General features: G+C 40.0%; 1 protein-coding gene across 12 annotated transcripts in view; it reads left to right on the top strand.

The window, feature by feature from the left end:
* SYNE1 (spectrin repeat containing nuclear envelope protein 1) overlaps window positions 1-20,515 on the top strand; it is a 501,442-nt gene extending 480,927 nt beyond the window's left edge. For 11 of the 12 annotated variants that reach the window (XM_073337684.1, XM_073337695.1, XM_073337685.1 and 8 more), the window contains 9 exons: window positions 182-324; window positions 1,992-2,118; window positions 3,343-3,554; window positions 4,845-5,045; window positions 5,614-5,742; window positions 6,305-6,517; window positions 7,818-7,910; window positions 9,699-9,757; window positions 19,409-20,515. In XM_073337684.1, coding sequence (XP_073193785.1) covers window positions 182-324; window positions 1,992-2,118; window positions 3,343-3,554; window positions 4,845-5,045; window positions 5,614-5,742; window positions 6,305-6,517; window positions 7,818-7,910; window positions 9,699-9,757; window positions 19,409-19,649 — 1,418 coding nt within the window. In that variant the 3' untranslated portion in view covers window positions 19,650-20,515. The remainder of the gene's footprint in view (window positions 1-181; window positions 325-1,991; window positions 2,119-3,342; window positions 3,555-4,844; window positions 5,046-5,613; window positions 5,743-6,304; window positions 6,518-7,817; window positions 7,911-9,698; window positions 9,758-19,408) is intronic. The other variant, XM_073337689.1, reaches the window with a different exon arrangement.
* The last annotated feature ends 263 nt before the right edge of the window (window positions 20,516-20,778 follow it).

The following is a 20,778-nucleotide window of genomic DNA, read 5'->3' as shown; positions in this document are numbered from 1 at the left end:
AACACGGTAACATGTAATCAGTTACAAATTTGCTTTGTCATTTCCCAACACATGTTCTATTGCAGCCACCTTTTCATGCTGCCTAACCTTGTTAATAATCCTTATATTTTTCCTTGGCTATAAAGCAAAGGCTTTGAAAAATCTCAAAGCAGTAGTCACATCTTTTGTAATTTTGCCACAGGAGAACCAGGTGCCTTGGAAACACACATCCGTCAGCTGGACAAGGCCTTAGACACTAGTCGTTTCCAAATACAGCAAACAGAAAACATCATTCGCAGCAAAACACCCACCGGACCGGAACTAGATTCCAGTTACAAAGGATATGTGAGTACAAGGTGTATCGCCACCTAGTGACTGGATTTAAAATAACGGTTCTTGTGGCAGGGCTCTATATTTAGGGTACAAGTGCCAATAAGTGAACACAGAATACCCATTGAAAAAATGGCTCCTGCAATGCAACAGCTTATTAGGTATAAAGCTATTACTGCCTCTCAGCCCCGATCACACACAGGTATTGTTATTTTGAGGTTATGTAATTATTTGTGAGTTTATAATACCATGAGATTGTAGGAACATAACTCCAGTCAGTTCATTTTCCAATTAAATTTGTGTAGATATCCCAGAGTAATTTCACACACATCCATTTATCCCTCAAATGAGATCATCCTTGTTTTTTTTAAAAAAAACTTCTTTATTTCTTAAGATCAGAATTTTATAGACTAATGCATGATATTTGTTTTAATGACACATTATAAACATACATCACATTACACATGTTGTATATGGGAATCAGTGATAAAAAGTTTGATGAGAAAACTTTGTAGAATAAACTTCAACAAACAACATTGTAAGCCCCTAGTTTTAATTTGGTCCTGCCTTTGCACAGCGGCTGAGCTTGATGACTTCTCGAAGTCCCTTTCAGCCCTACATTTCTATGATTCTATGACATTCATGTCAGAATGAAACAGATTTTATGAGTGGATACACCATAATTTTTCCACTCTTGTGTAACTTTCTTTCACTCCCCATGTCTCCCATTATCATCTTCTTTCCAGCTCCTAGGGCAGATGTCCCCAAACTGTGGATTGCACCACCACCCCTCCCCTGCAAGGGGGCGCGGAGAAACCTTCAAGGGGGTGCGGCAGGGCCCAGGCCAGCCCCCATGGGTGCAGTGAGGGAGCATCATCCAGCACTCCCCACCCCAGCTCTGCTCTGGTCCCACCCGCAGTCATGTCCCCGCAGCCAGTCCTGTGCCTAGCTCCGTCCCCAGCCTCAGTGCAGCTCCGCTCCTGGCCCTGCCCCCAGCCTCAGCTGCTGGCCATGGCTCCATTCATGGCCCAGAGTCAAGGCTGGGGGCAGGGCTGGGAGCAGAGCTGTACCTGGGCAAGGGCCCAGCTGCCAGCCTAGGCCTTGGCCCCTTTACCCCGTCCGCGTCCGTTTCTCCCGCCTACCTGAGCCATGGCCCTGCTCCCAGCCATGGCTTGGGGGGCACGGACAAGGGTAAGGTGGGGACATGACCCTCAAAAGTTTGGGCACCACTGTCCTAGGGTCTTAGTGTTTATAGAAAAAATGTCACCTGAAGACATCCATTCTTTGATTCTGGCACTACCCTGACACAGTGGCACTGAATTATTTATGTTAATGGAGTTTGAGCCTCAACTCTACATTTAATCCCTTAAATCTCACATGTATAATTCTTTGTGTGTGTGTGTGTGTGTGTGTGTGGATCAATGCAAAAATGATACAAATAATATCAAGAGACACAACATCTCATTGAGATTGTATTGGCCAGTGTATCTTATGGCTTTTGAAACCGAAAGATACACTCACAACTGGCAGATCATTAAAACAATAGGCTGCTTCCCATTCTGTCATGTGAAGACCCATTTTCAGAATGTTTTTGAAAATTCCTTTGTATTTAGCCTTTTAGCTCTGGAGTTATTCTACCATGGCATAGACTGATGAGAACTATTTTTAATTTTTTTAAACAGATGAAGCTACTGGGTGAGTGCAGTGGCAGCATAGACTCAGTAAAAAGGCTTGGTTACAAACTGAAAGAGGAAGAGGAGAAGCTCTCTGGATTTATAAGCCTGAACAGTACTGAAACACAAACAGCTGGTATGTAGTGCTGAATCCTTCCATGGGAAACAAATGTGAAATGAGCAGCAATATGTATAGTATTGTCAGAGTAAGCGCTTGGGATTATGCAGGAAAGTAGGAATTTGCTTCAGATTGACCAAGCTTGTGCTACTCCATGCGTGTATGTATGTATGATTGTTTCCACAGTCAGTTTATTTATTAATCAGTTCTTTGTATCGACCGGGCATAAGCATCAAACACATGTGCACATTTTAAGTAACTCGTCACATTATGTCTATCCCTAAACACTTGAGCAAATCACTCTAGATGCTGTACATACTAGTTAGATACCTTCTGATAGGAAAAAAAGTGTTTTAAACTTGAGATTACAAAATACCCTTTGTGCCATTTTAATCACTGGTCTAAATTACTTTTACATTTTCAGCAAAATGAATATTGTAGTCTGCCCCTCTCTAAACCACATGCACATGGGGTGAATGAATGACTGTGGAAAACACCCTTTATTTATTTCCATGTAACATAGATGTTTGTCTTATACACTGGCAGTAATTGAAACATATTTATTGAAGGACAAACATTTTTATTGAAAAGGTCCAAGTATGTGTGCAGATAGCAGTAATTATATGTGCAGATGGCTAGTTAAATATATAAATGGCCATCTGCAAGTGCAAAATCCTTATTGCACACACAGTCATTCATTATATGAATGAAACAGCTTTATCCATGGGGCTAGGGCTTCAGGAGAGAAAAAAGGCACTCCTGAGTTCTAATCCTGGCTTTGGCATGGATTTGCTATGTAGCCTTGAGTAAGCCATTTAGTCTCTTGCCTCAGTGTCCCCAACTGTAAAAGGGGGGTAATAATACAATTGCCTACCTCTCGGGGCTGTTGTGAAGATTAACTAATGTCTGCAAAGAGCTTTGTAAACATAAGTGCTATAATATAGATAGGTATAAGTGTGCGTGCAAATATAGATGGATAGTTTTATTTTCTGACACCCTTGTATATCACACAGTGGGCTAAATATTTAATTGCATAAAGCCATAGAAGTGAGAGTTGAAAACTTTTTAGATCAGCTGGTCCATCTTTTGCTATGTAAAGCCACATACTCAGTGTTGTCTAAAGTTAAAGTTGTGTGTGATAATGTTTTGTTTAGGCTGATGTATACTGAGTAAACATGGATGTAATTGTGCATATTATGAATATGCCTTTGTTTTTATTGTATTATGTCTCTGCTTTGGCAGGTGTGATCGATCGCTGGGAGTTAATCCAGGCCCAAGCTCTAAGCAAGGAACTGAGAATGAAACAGAACCTTCAGCAGTGGCAGCAGTTCAACTCTGACCTGAACAACGTTTGGGTTTGGTTAGTGGAGACTGAAGAGGAGCTAGAGAAACTCTGTCATCTTGATCTCAGCACTGACATACAAACCATTGAGCTCCGAATTAAAAAACTGAAAGTAAGGTTTTATCTCCATTTTCCGTCCGTTGCCTCAGTAATGGCCTACCATGCAACATGTGAATTGGACTCCATTCATGAGATACAGTTGCTATTTGGTATTCACTTTCTGCATTCCCTGCACAGGAGAATGTGACTAACGATTGGGGTGAGGAACTGGAAAAATGGCTTGAGAAATCACTTATTTGCAGAAAAATAAACCACCACCATTTTCCTGAAATTCCAAATAAATGTTGGAAACCTTTTTATATGCAAGCTACATTTCCAGAATTGCAGAAGTCAGCTGAATTAATGAAGCTTAGAAAAGGCCAAATTAAATCAATTAAAATCTGTCCTACCCTAGCTCATGGCAAAAACCAGCTGTTTTTAAAAGAAATGGTACGCTCCTATTTTTCTGTTAGTTACAATCTCTTCTTTCTCTGGGTCCTGACATTGTGCCCTCCTAGGGGTCCTAAGCTGGGTGAACTGTGCTACCATTCTCCCAACCCAGCTTCAGCTGCTAGATCAAGTGTCTCCTACCCTGGGCGAGAACGACGTCAGAGCCACTGTGAAGGCAGCAGGTTCAGCACCTGGAGTATTGGGGGAGAGGGAGAGTGCTGTTTTCAGTGACCCCTCTAGTCAATTCAGGGGCTGCATTAATGTGTTTTAGATGGAATCCAGTCCAGCTGCTCTCATTGATATGAAAGTCACTGTGATATGGGGCATTATTAGGACCTGGGGAAGAGGCTGTAAACTAGGGAGAAAATGGACTCTTCCATAAGAATCCTCTTCTTCTCCTTTAAAATAAAAGAATAATATGGACAGTGATCTCAAGATGATAAACATAAAAAAGCCAACATAATTTTCAATATAACTGTGAGGCAGAAGCTTTAGTGTTGTCAAGCATTTGTCAGGAGCTACACCACAATTTTCCCCTGTATCTCATATTTGCTCCAGCCTTTGCATAAATAGGCTTCCTTTCAGACATTCGAAACACAAGCCAGTTCTTCTGATCTTTAAAATTCAGCCATGACAACAGGGTTTTAAATCTTAAAAGTTTAACTGACTTATACTAAGTTTTATTGTGAACATAAAATAGTGGATGTTAGAGTGAACATTTGCAGTATTACCACAGATATTTCCTGTCCTAAGTAAAAAGAGAACCTGGTAAGATAAAAGACACTTGCATTACCGTACAGCAAATAATTGCTCTTTAATGGCAACCACTACACTTGATTCTTCTAAAAGTCTGTAGCACACTTACTATAAATTAAGTTTTGGGTGTTTTTCACTCCATTCTCCTGTCATCCAGGAGTTGCAGAAAGCTGTTGATAACCGCAAAGCTATCATCCTGTCCATCAACCTGTGCAGCTCCGAATTCACTCAATCTGATAGCGAAGAAAGCAAGAAGCTGCAGGAGCGCCTATCTCAGATGAACATGCACTGGGAACGTGTATGCAGTATGATTGAAGAATGGCGTTGCTCACTGCAGGATGCGCTAATGCAGTGTCAGGTCTGTATTGGTATGCAGGGTCTCGTTCCCTTCTTGGACATAATGAGGAATTCTAGAGCTGATGGGATTCATTTTAAATAATCAGCTTACACTCATACACATATCAGAGATATAATTTTCTTCACAGCTTCCTAATCTGAAAGATCAAACCTAATGCTGCCCACATATGCAAACTAAAATGCAGTTTGTGAAGGCTGGCTCTTGAAAGATCTCTGTGCGTTACCTGAAGCATGTGTTCTAAGTCCATGTTCCAGGTGTTCTAAACTGAAGTAAAGTTAAAAGATGATTCTCCACAACCATATTCTGTATGCTAGCATTCACACCTAAGCAAAGCAAATGCAAAGTGGGTATAAATCATTACCAGAGCAGAACAGTATTCATGCAGTGGCAGGGGTATCAGACCCATCGAGTATTTGCAATAATACTGTAATATAGTATACTAATATAGGCTTGTAATCTATAGTAATATAAGAATATAGCCAGTCAAATCTGTTGTGGGAAATAGCAATGTGGCAGAAAACCTCAGCATAATTCAGGGTTCTCTTAAGCGCTCTCATGTCTCTTGTAGGATTTCCATGAAATGAGCCACGGTTTGCTACTTTGGTTGGAGAACATTGATAGAAGAAAAAATGAGATCTTGCCTATTAATCCAAACCAAGACTTGAACACTCTACAGGATCATCACAGACTTCTAATGGTAGGATCATAAATGCCTGGAATGTTTAAAGCCTTCAAAAAAAATTGACAAGCAGAGAGAAGGTAGTTTTGGAGGTTAGTGATTGGTCTGTGAGGTATACAGTATACTTAACCATGTGGTACTAAGCAGGTCCGGGATTCTCTTTAGTATGGGTAGAGGGAGTAGTGAAATTGGTGGTTAAAAACATTTGGTTTAACATACAAAGCATCGGTCTAATTACCTTATTGGCTGTTGGTTTGTTTTTTTCAGTTTGGGGTTGTTATTTTGGAAAGGCTATTTTTAATTGCAACTTGCTGGGCTAGACGGGAACTCTAAAAAAAAGTCTACTGCTCATGATATGAGGTTTAGAAGAAATTGCCAGGCATTTATCACCTTTCTTCATTATAGCCTGCCAGGATTTTAGGGCTAGTGGAGCTTTTTTCAGTGAGTCTATTGTGATTGTCTTGGAAACCGAAGTCACTGCCATCTGTCTGTTTTATTGTTTTTGTGGAAGTTCTAGCATTCTCTTTCGCATGTTTCATAATATTTAAGTAGAAAATGTGATTCTTTGGCTTTGCAATAGCAAATCAGACGCGAGTTGCTAGAGTCTCAGCTGAAAGTGGTGTCACTCCAAGATATGTCCTGCCAACTGCTGGTCAATGCTGAAGGCAAGGACTGCCTGGAAGCTAAAGAGAAGGTCCATGTCATTGGAAACAGACTCAAGCTCCTACTGAAAGAGGTCACACATCACATCAAGGACCTAGAGAAAATCTTAGACATTTCAAGCAGTCAGCTGGTAAATCGTCCTATTGTGTTCTCTCCTTTACCACTCATTGAGGGCTAATTTTGTAATCACACTGACCTTTTTCAGGTGATCAGCTGTAAAATACACCACTGACCCTTATTTTGTTGCTTGGGACTGTGATGCCTGTCTAAGTGGTATGAACCCATTATGAAATGTCCTTCGTAATTTCTACTGTCCAATACTTTCCTGTCTCTGAGACAGCAATTCATAAATTCCAAGGCCAGACAGGACCACTGTGGTCATCTTGTCTGACCTCCTGTGTTCCATAGGCCAGAGAACATTCCTGCCCCCCCGTAAAAAAAAAAAAAAACATTGCTGGAGCAAATCTTTTAGAAGAACACCCTATCTTGCTTTACAATTGCCAGTGATAGTAAATCCAGCATGACCCTGGGTAAACTGTTCCAGTCGTTGAATTATCCTCACTGTTAAAAATTGGCACCTTATTTCCTGTCTGAATTTTTCTGGGTTCAACTTCCAGCCTTGGCTGCCTACTTTGCTGCCACTGATTCAGTCAACTGGCAAAGTACATGGGGTAGCTACTGTAGCTGCAGTATCTGAACCTGTGGCATGTACATTATTTCCACAGAGTAAACAGCATCTACTTTCCTATTGGCAAACCAATGAAAAAGCTTGAAATAAATTCTCTAGTGTGCTAACAAAGACCCTGTTTGTTTGTGTTTTCTTAGCTTTGGAAGTGTACTCCATAGCAGCACAAGTTATCTTGCAGATGAGAGTGTGGGCAAGGGGAATGTTATGCTTGTGTCTTCATTGTACATGCCCCAGTCAGATAGAAGACTTTAACACTCTCCATTGTTCTCAGTCCCTCCTCTTGTAGTCCCCAAAACCTGAATTAGTACAAAGTATGAAAAATGTGATCTGTTTTCAGTCTGGCCAGTGTGTGTGTCTGTCTGTCTGTCTGTCTCTCTCTGTATAAAACGATGTCTGGGATTCCAGTGGGAATTTTCACTGAGTACACAGCACCTCTTTACCTTCTAAAAACCAATAAAGAGCCGTCGTTTTCTTGGTACTGCCTTTGCCTTACCTTGGGCAGTTAAATGTTATTTCTGGCAGCGTATTCATTTGCCTGTCTTTCTCTTCAGATCCTAATGTGTAATTTATAGTGATTTAATCCTACAGATTTGTGTAAATTTAAACCTCCCTTTGTCATAGTTCAAGGATCAGTAGTGCAAAGCACTTCTCTAAAACCAAGGATTTAATCCCCTTTTTCTGAGTGTGGTTTCCTTGGCAGATTACTTATGTTCTTCTAATCTCTTATGATTCTGAACTTTAGGATTTGTCTTCATGGTCCTCAGCTGATGAACTGGACACTTCAGGATCCCTCAGTCCTGTATCTGGAAGAAGCACACCAAGCAGACAGAGAACGGTAATTTCATGCCAGATACATTCTATCACCTCTTGGGCGGGAGCACCAGATATTTACAGTAGCTGGAGTCAGCTGAGAGGTCTACACCTTCTCCCTGATAGGAAAGAAAAGGGCACAAACCAAGAATTCCCCTCAAACAAAGCTGCTTCCCCAACCCTGCTGCATCTCTCTCCCTGCATGAAATCAGAATTAGAAAATGCTCTGTATAAAATCTGGGCTCAAAGTGTGGATGGAGTTTTGTGGTATGGCACACACACTCTCTTGTATTCTGTTCAAGCAATGGCAGCATCCCAAGGTCTGGTCTTGTCCCAGCACAGTTGCAGCCAATCCCTCTGCTTTCTACCTGGCATCCTCTGCAGAGCTACTTTGTCAAGAACCTCAATAAAACTTTCTTTTCATGATCAATTAAAACTGTAGCTGGAGCCAGAATTTTATTGAGACTCTGGATGAGAGGCTGCATAGAAAGTTTATAAGGTATTGGCAGGAACACTGGAACAGAACCTGATCAATGGTTGTGTCAACAGCTCTAATGATGCATGTTGTCACCACTAGAACACAATACAAGAAATGCACCATGCCATGCTGCACTCTACTTCTCCACACTTTGATCCCTGTATGGAACTGGAATTTTTGTCTTTCTTTACAGTTCTTTTGGTTGATTTATTTTAATTATTATTCAGTTTTCCTTAGTTCTTAACTATCAGTTTTTCATTTGCACTTTTTATAAAACATCTGAGTTCTGTCCTGATGAACTTTGTGGTCTCTTGAAATTGATTTTGCTACATTCACTAGTTTGCTTCAGATCCGAGTTTGAGAATGTAAAGGAATACTGGCTTTTCAAAAAGGTTGAGAACAACATGAAACATGATAATTTTATTTCTGGAGTCATTAATTTCACATTTTATTAGCTACTTTTTACAAAATTACTAATAAAAGTCATGATACCATAAACTAGAAGATTCCTGCACACTGCAGAAAGTGATAAAGTAATTTACTATAGCAAACTTTGGCTAAAGAATTGGTAGAAATGTAGTATGCCTCATATTAACCTTTTAATCTGTATTTGTTCATGTCTAATACAATACTGTGGTTTACATACATTATTTTCTTCATTTTTGTCCATAATGTACAGTGTAAGATGCAAGACTCCTGAGGGCCTCCCTTTTTGCATCTGTAATTTTGAAACAAAAATTGATGTCTCTTAGAATTCTAATGCCAAGCACATCACCAGTACTATATTTGTAATAATAATTGCCTAACATCCAGAGACTTTAAGCTTGTTAACCGTCTAAGCTACATTAATTGTGCTAGGAAATAATTGCCAGTGCAGTAATGCACCCACAGTTATTTGGCCCTCAAAATTATGGGTGGAAAGAGGAAAGCCAGACTTTTTAAAGGTGACTTTTGGAATATAATTTTTTATTAGCCACAATTAAATATAAATACACTTAAGTGTATCCCTTTCAATAAGACGAATTAATTCTTATCTCATGTAACAAATTACTTGAGCTAAAAAGTTTTAACTCTTTTTTTTTTTTTGTACCAAGCCTAGTATGTATCATTTTAATGATTAAAACATTCTGTCAAGTTCCTTTTGTCTGTTCAAAGCATTTTCATATTCCACTGGGAGCAGAAGAAAAGCCAGTTTCCTTGGTTCATGGGTATTGGTCACTTCATTTGATTTTATGTTTCCTTTGCTGCACTTTTAATTTGATTTCATCAGTAGCTTGTCTTTATTTGCCTGGACTGAACATTCTTCTTTCTTTACCCCCTGTTCATTGCAAACAGCCACGAGGCAAATGTAGTGTGTCTCAGCCTGGACCCTCTGTCAGCAGTCCACATAGCAGGTACCTTATTCTCCTGGTTTCCACACTCTGCTCTAGAATTCCAAGAGGATGATGGAAATTGCCCATGATGTACATTAAGTGTCTCTCCACACTTAATCTGTCAAAGGGACAGGAATTAACCATTTCAAGTGCAAAGTTCCTTTGTAAGCAGGATTCAGTTATTACAACCAAAATATCTGTAAATAGAAATATTGGGTCATTCTTGAATATACAGCTTTTGCTTCCCATTAGCATCATTTAAATTTATTTTATTTATTTGATCACATGGGTGTTTGTTTACATTCATAATATTGCTTGTTACATTAAGACCTGATCAGCAGATACACCATGAGGTTCATGGCAAAGACTTTTTATCATCCTCTTTATTTCTAGATATTAAATTAAAGCAGGTATTAGACCAATACAATATTTTAGAATTTGTAAAACCCACAAATCTGGAGAAAACACACTAACATCCTCTCTTTTTTTTTTAAATTTTTGTTAATATTTTGTTCAGTTTGTGGGTTTTCAGTTCTCATCATTCAGAATGAAAAGTCAGAATTTGAGAATTTTCATCCTAAAAATTGGTAGCATCTTTTCTCTCTGCAATCATAGAACTTCTTTGCAGATAAAACACACTGACATTAATGTGACACTTGACAAGTGCTTGCATCCATGTATCACTCTAGGAGCAGTGCTGCCCCATTTCTGGATGAACACTAGAGAGCAGACTTGCAGCTGCAGCTTTTTGCTTTCCACCTTATCTCCAGCAATCTGTCATCTCTGCGGCTAACAGTGCTTCTGCATTCTCTGTTGTTGGTGTGATGTGTGTGTCCCTTCACTCTTTCGCTGATCAGATCACTTCGCCCTATCGAATAAACAAATTTTTTTTAAAAAAGCAAAACAAACATGTAAACAGTATAAGGTACAGGCCCTTGTCCCATTCCAGCATCTAGTGAGTGGCAACAAGAATTTAAAATTATGCGGCGGGGATGGGGAGTAGAGGGGGTGAAAATATATATGGAACTGTAATCAAACTTACACTTTCTGTGTCATCTATGTAGTAAAATTGAAATTCATTAAAATAGTTCCTGTTCAAATGCAAGACATTTTAGGTTTGAAGCCAGGCCAAAATAGATTTATACAGTGATTGAGCAATGGTCAGGAATTCAAAAAAACCTTGAATGAACTTTGTACTTGATGACTTTTATTCCATAAAGACAAACCAGGCTTTTGTTCAACAATGGAATAGCGTGAAATATTGGTGCGGGGGAGGAGCAAAAACTGCTAGAATTTAGAACTAGTCAATATCCAAATTATTTGCCATGTTTAAATGTGTGTAGAGATTCATTTCAAAGTAGCAGCCATGTTTGTCGGTATCTGCAAAAAGAACAGGAGTACTTGTGGCACTTTAGAGACTAGCAGATTTATTAGAGCATAAGCTTTTGTGGGCTACAGCCCACTTCATCGGATGCATAGAATGGAACATAAGTAAGAAGATAGATATATACATACAGAGAAGGTGGAAGTTGCTATACAAACTGTAAGAAGCTAATTAATTAAGATGAGCTATTATCAGCAAGAAAAAAAAACTTTTGTAGTGATAATCAAGATGGCCCATTCAGACAGCTGACAAGAAGGTGTGAGGATACTTAATTTAGGGAAATAGATTCGATATGTGTAATGACCCAGCCACTCCCAGTCTCTGTTCAAACCCAAGTTAATGGTATCTAGTTTGCATATTAATTCAAGCTCAGCAGTTTCTCGTTGGAGTCTGTTTTTGAAGCTTTCTGTTGCAAAATTGCCACCCTTAAATCTTTTACGGAGTGGCCAGAGAGGTTGAAGTGTTCTCCTACTGGTTTTTGAATGTGATGATTCCTGATGTCAGATTTGTGTCAATTTATTCTTTTGCGTAGAAACTGTCCGGTTTGGCCAGTGTACATGGCAGAGGGGCATTGCTGGCACATGATGGCATATATCACATTGGTAGATGTGCAGGTGAATGAGCCCCTGATGGTGTGGCTAATGTGATTAGGTCCTATGATGGTGTCACTTGAATAAATATGTGGACAGAGTTGGCATCGGGCTTTGTTGCAAGGATAGGTTCCTGGGTTAGTGTTTTTGTTGTGTGGTTGCTGGAGAGTATTTGCTTCAGGTTGGGGGGGCTGTCTGTAAGCGAGGACTGGCCCGTCTCCCAAGATCTGTGAGAGTGAGGGATCATTTTTCAGGAGAGGTTGTAAATCTTTGATGATGCGCTGGGGAGGTTTTAGTTGGGGGCTGAAGGTGACGGCTAGTGGCGTTATTTTCTTTGTTGGGCCTGTCCTGTAGTAGGTGACTTCTGGGTACTCTTCTGGCTCTGTCAATCTGTTTTTTCACTTCAGCAGATGGGTATTGTAGTTGTAAGAACACTTGATAGAGATCTTGTAGGTGTATGTCTCTGTCTGAGGGATTGGAGCAAATGCAGTTGTATTGTAGAGCTTGGCTGTAGACAATGGATCGTGTGGTGTGTCCTGGATGGAAGCTGGAGGCATATAGGTAAGTATAGCAGTTAGTAGGTTTCCGGTATAGGGTGGTGGTGATGTGACCATCGCTTATTAGCACAGTAGTGTCCAGGAAATGGACCGCTTGTGTGGATTGGTCTAGGCAGAGGTTGATGGTGGCATGGAAATAGTTGAAATCATGGTGGAATTCCTCAAGGGCTTCTTTTCCATGGGTCCACATGATGAAGATGTCATCAATGTAGCGCAAGTAGAGTAGGGGCATTAGGGGCCAAGAGCTAAGGAAGCATTGTTCTAAGTCAGCCATAAAAATGTTGGCATACTGTGCGGCCACGCGGGTACCCATAGCAGTGCCGCTGATTTGAAGGTATACATTGTCCCCAAATGTGAAATAGTTGTGGGTGAGGATAAAGTCACAAAGTTCAGTCACCAGGTTTGCCGTGACATTCTCAGGGATACCATTCCTGACGGCTTGTAGTCCCTCTTTGTGTGGAATGTTGATGTAGAGGGCTTCTACATCCATAGTGGCCAGGAGGGTGTTTTCTGGAAGATCACCGATGGATTGTAGTTTCCTCAGGAAGTCAGTGGTGTCTCGAAGGTAGCTGGGAGTGCTGGTAACGTAGGGCCTGAGGAGAGAGTCCACATAGCCAGACAATCCTGCTATTAGGGTGCCAATGCCTGAGATGATGGGGCGTCCAGGATTTCCAGGTTTATGGATCTTGGGTAGCAAATAGAATACCCCAGGGTTCTAGGCATGTGTCCGCACAGATCTGTTCCTGTGCTTTTTCAGGGAGTTTCTTGAGAAGATGATGTAGTTTCTTTTGGTAATCCTCAATGGGATCAGAGGATAATGGCCTGTAGAATGTGGAGTTGAGCTGCCTAGCGGCCTCTTGTTCATATTACAACCTATTCATGATGATGACAGCACCTCCTTTGTCAGCCTTTTTGATTATGATGTCAGAGTTGTTCCTGAGGCTGTTGATGGCATTGTGTTCCGCACGGCTGAGGTTATGGGGCAAGTGATGCTGCTTTTCCACAATTTCAGCCTGGGGAAGTCGGCGGAAGCACTTTATGTAGAAGTCCAGTCTGTTGTTTCGACCTTCAGGAGGAGTCCACGCAGAATCCTTCTTTTTGTAGTGTTGATAGGAAGGATTCTGTGGGTTAGTATGTGGTTCAGAGGTGTGTTGGAAATATTCTTTGAGTCGGAGATGTCGAAAGTAGGATTCTAGGTCACCGGAGAACTGTATCATGTTCGTGGGCCTGGAGTGACAAAAGAAGAGGCCCCGAGATAGGATAGACTCTTCTGCCGGGCTAAGAGTACAGCTGGAAAGATTAATAATATTGTTGGGTGAGTTAAGGGAACTACTGTTGTGGTTTCTTGTGGCATGTAGCAGTTTAGATAGTTTAGTGTCCTTTTTCCTTTGTAGAGAAACAAAGTTTGTGTTGTAAATGGCTTGTCTAGTTTTTGTAAAATCTATCCATGAGGAATTTTGTGTGGAAGGTTGTTTTTTTTTATGAGAGTATCCAGTTTTGAGAGCTCATTCTTAATCTTACCCTGTTTGCTGTATAGATGTTGATCAGGTGGTTTCACAGTTTCTTTGAGAGTGTGTGACACAATCTCTCAGCATAGTCTGTGTGATATGTAGATTGTAATGGATGTTTTACCTTTTAGTCCTTTTGGTATGATGTCCATCTGTTTGCATTTGGAAGGGAAGATGATGTCTGTCTGTATCTGTACGAGTTTTTTCATGAAGTTGATGGATTTCTGTTCCATACGGCTAAATTCAGTGCCAGACAGTCTCTACGCAAAAGAATAAACCGACACAAATCTGACATCAGGAATCATCACATTCAAAAACCGGTAGAAGACCACTTCAACCTCTCTGGCCACTCCCTAAAAGATTTAAGGGTGGCAATTTTGCAACAGAAAACCTTCAAAAACAGACTTCAGTGAGAAACTGCTGAGCTTGAATTAATATGCAAACTAGATTCCATTAACTTGGGTTTGAATAGAGACTGGGAGTGGCTGGGTCATTACAAATATTGAATCTATTTCCCTAAGTTAAGTATCCTCACACCTTCTTGTCAACTGTTTAAATGGACCATCTTGATTATCACTACAAAAGTTTTTTTCTCCTGTTGATGATAGCTCATCTTAATTAATTAGCCTCTTACAGTTTGTATGGCAACTTCCACCTTCTCTATATCTTCTTACTATATGTTCATTTCTATGCATCCGATGAAGTGGGCTGTAGCCCACCAAAGCTTATGCTCTAATAAATTTGTTAGTTGCTAAGGTGCCACAAGTACTTCTGTTCTTTTTATAGAGATTCAGTTCATGACTTTGTAGCTGTACCAGTTCACAATCAAAATCCAAGTGATGTATGGTAGGTAGAACATTTAGTCTTCCAATGCTTCCAAGAAAGTAGATTGCTTGGTTGAAAAAAACAGTAAAATAACATACAGAATAAGTGTTGTATACTTATACATGTGACCCCAGTTCTCTGTTCTTCTCTCAAATGGAGATTCAGGGAGAATTTTTCTACCTCCAGTCAGTATAAGGCTTGGCATTCTGTTTCTTATAGAAGGGGGTTGGGGGGGATCGGAAACTTAATCTATGACCATTAACAGCTACGCATAGGTCTTTTATGAACCGATCTGAAGAACAAAGTTTAAATCAGGCCGATAAGCATGCTTGCACTAGCAACACTGAAGTAAAGGAGTATGTTGTGTCTGCTCCTCTGCTCCCCTCTACATGCCCAGCCACACGCACACCCCTTTGGGAAGGCTTCTGTGTTGTAGGGGTGAGCGACTGGCCCAGCGTGTGTCCTAGTAGCGCTTTGCAGCTTTGGGATCAGCCCACATTCTAATAGTGGCATCTGTGCGGCACCTCTCAGATCAGCTCTGTTCAGCACTGTATATTAACACATCTCATAGCTGTTCAACACAATATTCAATTTGTCATTCAGACAAGCGTGGAATACAAATGAGTTACTACTGAATAGGAAACTTAATCAAATGCGCAAGCCAGACAGGTTGTGGTTGATGTGTAATGTGGTTTTAACTGATAAAGCAGTACAAGCTGTCACTGTGTTCTTTAATATTTTGACATGCCTCTGATCAGAGTACTTTGTGTTTGATCTTGCACTGGATCAGCAAACCCTAATAGACTACAGTGTAAGGGAGAACCAAAGACAAATTAGAAATGTTTATCCCATAGGATTTTGCAATGGAAAGTTACTTACTTTAAAAATTTGAGGGTCAGCGGGGTTTTATATTAAGCTTGATGACATTCTTCCTTTCCATTATCATAACAAATAGGTTAACATATTTACTTTATCCAGTTGATTTGTCACATAACCCATATCTATTTACCAAGATATCCTCCCAAATCTCCACAATTACATTGTGGCATGAATCTGTTTTGCGAGGCAGTACCAGCTGTTGCATGCTAATTAGGAGAAGCAAATGCCAAAAGTGCATTTTCCCCTAACAGAGCTTTCAGAAAATGTACACCTGGACCAATGCCTGCAGATTTTTTGAAGTGATTAAAATGTTAAAAAGACAAAAATAATTGTGCAATTTGCATCAGTGCGTTTACATTGTCTCTCTTGGGCAGGTTTATTCAAGTTCTGGCGCCACTGATTCAGTCCCCACTTCCTAACACCACCACCCACTTCCATCCCGAATCAAAGAGCAACTTTATAAACTCACCTTTAATTCTTGAACCAAACCAGGCCACAGGATTCTTACTGGTTTCAACTGCATAATAGCAGGCAGTGTAGTGTACTGAATAGACCTGGAGATTTGGGCTCAGATCTCCATGGTTCTGTTCCCAGTTCTGCCACTCACTCTGACTTTGGGTTTGTCAGTTAAACTGCCTGTTTAACCACCTGTAAAATGGATATATTAATCTTCTTTACAATGTAAACTAGCTAACTTTGGGGGAAGGAGGGAGGCAGAGTAGCCAATGTAGAACACGCAGTAGCAAAGAACAGCTAATTTAGCTGCATACTGAGCAGTAAGGTGAAGAGATACACGGGAGCCGAAATGAGAATTCCCCCTTCTCCTCTGGTAACCGTGCATGATAATTTAACTTCTGCCTACCAGCTAAGCTTTTCAGGAGAGACAAGAGTAGAGGACAAGTTCTCCAGACTTCGCAAACTCCGTGGGCGAGGAATTCGACTGCTTTTTGTAGCCTAAGGTCAAGTCATCAGAGTTCTTGTGTAGATGACTTGGTTTGACATTAGGAAACATGCAGTTGGTCAGATTTGCAGTTGCGCCTTCCACAATATCTAGTCACTAGTATCTGTTTAAGGGAGTAAAGAACAATTGTGAAGTGGTCTGACTGCAGTCCAAACTGAGCAGCTGTCAATGTGACAAACGGCAGAGCAGTCTGAAAGAGAAGGCAGGGAATGCATGGGCAAGAAAAACAAACTACGCTTTCCCCCAAAGTTATATATTGTAATAGCATTTGGGCCCAATCCCCACCCACTGAAATTGATAGGAAGTTTTCCATTTACTTCAATAGCGCAGCAGGTCTTTGGTTGCAGATGTTACCATTTAATCACCCCTTTCCACCCTCATTAAACACTTTGAGCTGCGTATCCAGTTTTCCATCACTATTAATTTGTCCATTATGGTATGAGTAAGTGTGATAAACAGCAGCTGTGTCGCCAAAGGAATATAGCACTTGAACATTTTAAAACAGACCCTTTGAAGTAGTTTCCTACAGAGGCAAATGTTTCATTATTCACGTCTTGGATCATTTCATACAGTATTAGCCCATTAATGTTTACAGCCCTGCTCTACTACTACTATATTTCAGAGCACTTTTCCAATAACAGCATTAATTCTTCAGAGAATTAACTAGGCTCTTCATCGAGAGCCTCCATACACTTTCCACCACCACCTTTTACTTTTCATGGTTTTATGTTTTTCAAGAAATACAGAAACAAAATCGGTGATGGTGCATTTCTGCTACCATAGTCTTGAGAAGAGGGGAAAATTACTAGTTGATGAACAAGCCCACTCCTTTGATCTGTCTCTTGGAAATTCCCTTGGAGACCCTCTTGGTAGCCCCAGAGACATTTTCAGGTGACGTTCAGGTCACTGGGTAACTATTAAAAAAAAAGACTCTACTTTTCACATCATGATCATTAACTCCAATGACAAGTGGACACTACAAAATGTGGCACCTGTTGATGAGTTGTAAGCAATAGTTTTTATGCAAAAAGCCACGTAAGTATGTAAACTCTGCAGTGAAATGCTTGGAAGATAATTAAGCACTCCATGTTCCTTTTGTTCTTACCTCAGCCCATTAACTCTCTGTTTTGGCATTCTTAGACAGTGGAAGGCCTGGTCTAATTGAACTTTAATATGGAATGCTCTGATGCTGTTAAATGTGCCATGTCCTTTCATTGCGTTCTATATAATATATGATCTTACATGATGCAAGAATAAGCAGCTTTCCATTCTGGCTCCAATGCTGTGGATTTAAGCAATGTGTAATCTTTTGTTTTGATCTTGACCTCTTGACCTAATCATCCCAGTAAGTTAATCATTTAGTGGGCCCGAATATTCAGCTCTCCATTAGTCAACTAAACATAACCAAAAGCTGCCTGGCTTCATTTTAAGTCTTCAGCCTGGGAAGACATCTGCAGATAAGTGAGCTAGTAACAACAAATGATGTCCTCCAGTAAAATATTAATAATTCGAGAACTAGTTACTTCAGTGATCCAGAAGGTACAGGAAAGGGTATAATTTCGTGGCTATGTAACCAAAATTGTCATCAAGACAAATGTAATTCTGACGATGGCGTCTTGTTTTCCTTTGTGCTGTTTTACATACGTCTTTCCACCTCCTTAACCTCAGTACACCATTGTGTTCTCACTGAACTGTAATCAAACTGCTGTGAGACTTCCATATCAGATAGGTTTCAGAGTGGTAGCCATGTTAGTCTGTATCAGCAAAAATGAGGAGTCCTTTCCTCATTGATTTTTCCATATCAGATAGACACTTGATAATAAAGAGAACTGAAACAAGATTGAAGTATGCTGCAGTATTAGGAGATAGCTTGAGAACCGTTAAATTCCTCTGCATTTTAGTACTTGCCAAAACACAGTACCTTTCCATGCCACCTAAATAGTGTACCTAAATCATTCTGTTTGGGTTTCTTAACCTTCAGGCTATCTTTTATCAACCCATCTAACTGCTAAGAAGCCTTTTGGTTGGTCACACATGTAGTAGGTTTCTGACAGGTTGGGTCAAGAGGACAAAATGGGAAGGTTTGTGCAGAGGAGCTGGAACAATTTTTATAGTGGGGGTGCTGAGAGCCATTAAACCAAACTGTAAATCCTGAATATTATGGAAACCGCTTCAAGTAACGGGGTGCGGGAGCACCTCTAGTTCCAGCAATTATGGGTTTGTATCAAAATGGAATTCAAATTGTATCCAGTACTAGAAAGAAGAACTTCCGTGTTACAGAAAAAGCTAAAAATTTCAGTCAGAATTCTCAAATGTGGGTACCTAAAATTAGGCATCTAAATTGATAACCTGATTTTTGTTTTTCAGGGGTGCTGAGCTCCCACATATCCCATTGATTAAAAAATTGCTATGGATTTAGATGCTTAACTTCAGGTGTACAGGTCAGGAAATGTTGACCTCAAGGCCTACCTCCCCATCAGATATTGAGAGTAGGCTGTGACTACCATGCTAGTAATACGTTTTCATAGAAAGACAGCAAGGAAATAAGTTACACAGAAAAGGTAAGAAGTCCATTCAAGTTCAGTTACTTTAACTCCTGATTCAGTGCAAAATGAAGCTATGCTGTACTCTGTGGAGACTGAGATCCCTCTAATCCAACACTGGCATATTATTGCTCTGGTTGCATGACTCATCATGATACTTCCTAAAAGGAAATGCAGTTGACACTTAAAGCAATGGATGGTTTCCCTTCTAGACTGTGTGTAGATATTGATTGAGTCAGCAGCTGACATGATAGAATATATTTTGTCTTGTCTAGAGAGTACAATCCATTCATTTTTTCTCATGGAAAAGTATAGAATTTGTATTGACATTAAAATGAATGCTCTGGGAAGAGTTGTTATATTCCAGAAAGCAGTGTCCATTTTGGTAAGACTTCTGTTTATCCTGTATTGATTTCTTTTCTCAGGTCCATAAGAGGTGGCTCAGATTCCTCCCATTCTGAGACACTGGCAGCTCAGCAGCACCCGTCCTTCTTCCTGAGAGTCCTCAGAGCTGCTCTACCACTACAGCTTCTTCTGCTGCTCTTGATTGGTCTTGCCTGCCTTGTACCAATGACTGAGGAGGATTACAGCTGTACCCTATCGAATAATTTTGCCCGGTCCTTCCACCCCATGTTAAGATATACTAATGGCCCTCCTCCTTTATGAAGGAGTAGAACGGCTATTAAAGTTGGAGAAGCATGTCAGGAAATAGGCCTGTTTCAAATGTTAATGCACTCAACGTGGCAGCTTTATCTATCTATTGTAGCCAATGTTCCCATATCATTCTGCTGGCACTAAATTAATAATGTATCCGTACCAAAATGTGTAATGCATTACGTGAGTAATATCCTTTCAAAACTCACATCCCTGGCACTAAGAAGGCTATGAAATAAGTGAGGGAATTTTCTTTCTCTCCAACATTCTGGATCTTCTGGCCACTTTATATCTGGGTCACTGCCCTGTGCTGTGCATAGCCCAAGGACTTTATACTGTCAAGAGAACCTTTTCTCTGAATGAGTTATTAGCTGATCTTTGTTAAATATACTATCAGTATCTTACAGTATTCAAATGAACCAGTGCTAAGGACATTTAAAAGACTTTGTAACATACATTTTTAAAGAGCTTGTATGGCAATGTACTATTTTTCCTTGTTTTTTGTTTTGGGCATGGTGTTCTAACCTTTTCTTTGGATGCACAGGCTGTAAATCTGAAAGGCACTTTTTTAAGGTTTAAACAAATGGATGTAATAAATAAGATCCTGGAAGGTTTTATGAGAAAAAAAATATTGAATATCAAGTATAAAAAGGAACCTATTTATGTATGTACAGTTTGCTAAGCCAAGTTTTGTTGGTAATGATTTATTTGCATTTATCATAGATACCATACAATATTTTGTCTACGTGCTTTTTAATGACAATTATAGAAACCTGTAAGTTTAGAATGAGAAATGTATGGTAAAAACAATTATAAGACGATGTATATGCTGCAATTATCAAAGAAAAAACGTAAAATAAAAGGAAATGCTGTAATAATGAATTGTAGAAGGAATCTGTGGGAATGGGAAGATCTTGCAAAATTGCTGCAGAACCGTATGAGATATGGGAAAGTGTACGGTTGTAGAATCAGTGATGAATATAAAAGCCTGCTTAATTATGAATTAACATTTGGAAACTCCAGATTTTTCTAATCTTTCTTACAGTCCATGTTTCCCAAACTGTTAGTTTTATATGTATATACGCTGCTTCCCATACTTCAGTTATTATTATTACCAGTCAACATTGAAGAAGACTGTTTT

Source organism: Lepidochelys kempii, chromosome 3, assembly GCF_965140265.1.
Source record: "Lepidochelys kempii isolate rLepKem1 chromosome 3, rLepKem1.hap2, whole genome shotgun sequence".
In the NCBI taxonomy this organism is placed as follows: domain Eukaryota; kingdom Metazoa; phylum Chordata; order Testudines; family Cheloniidae; genus Lepidochelys; species Lepidochelys kempii.
This window is presented reverse-complemented; position numbering and strand designations above follow the sequence as displayed.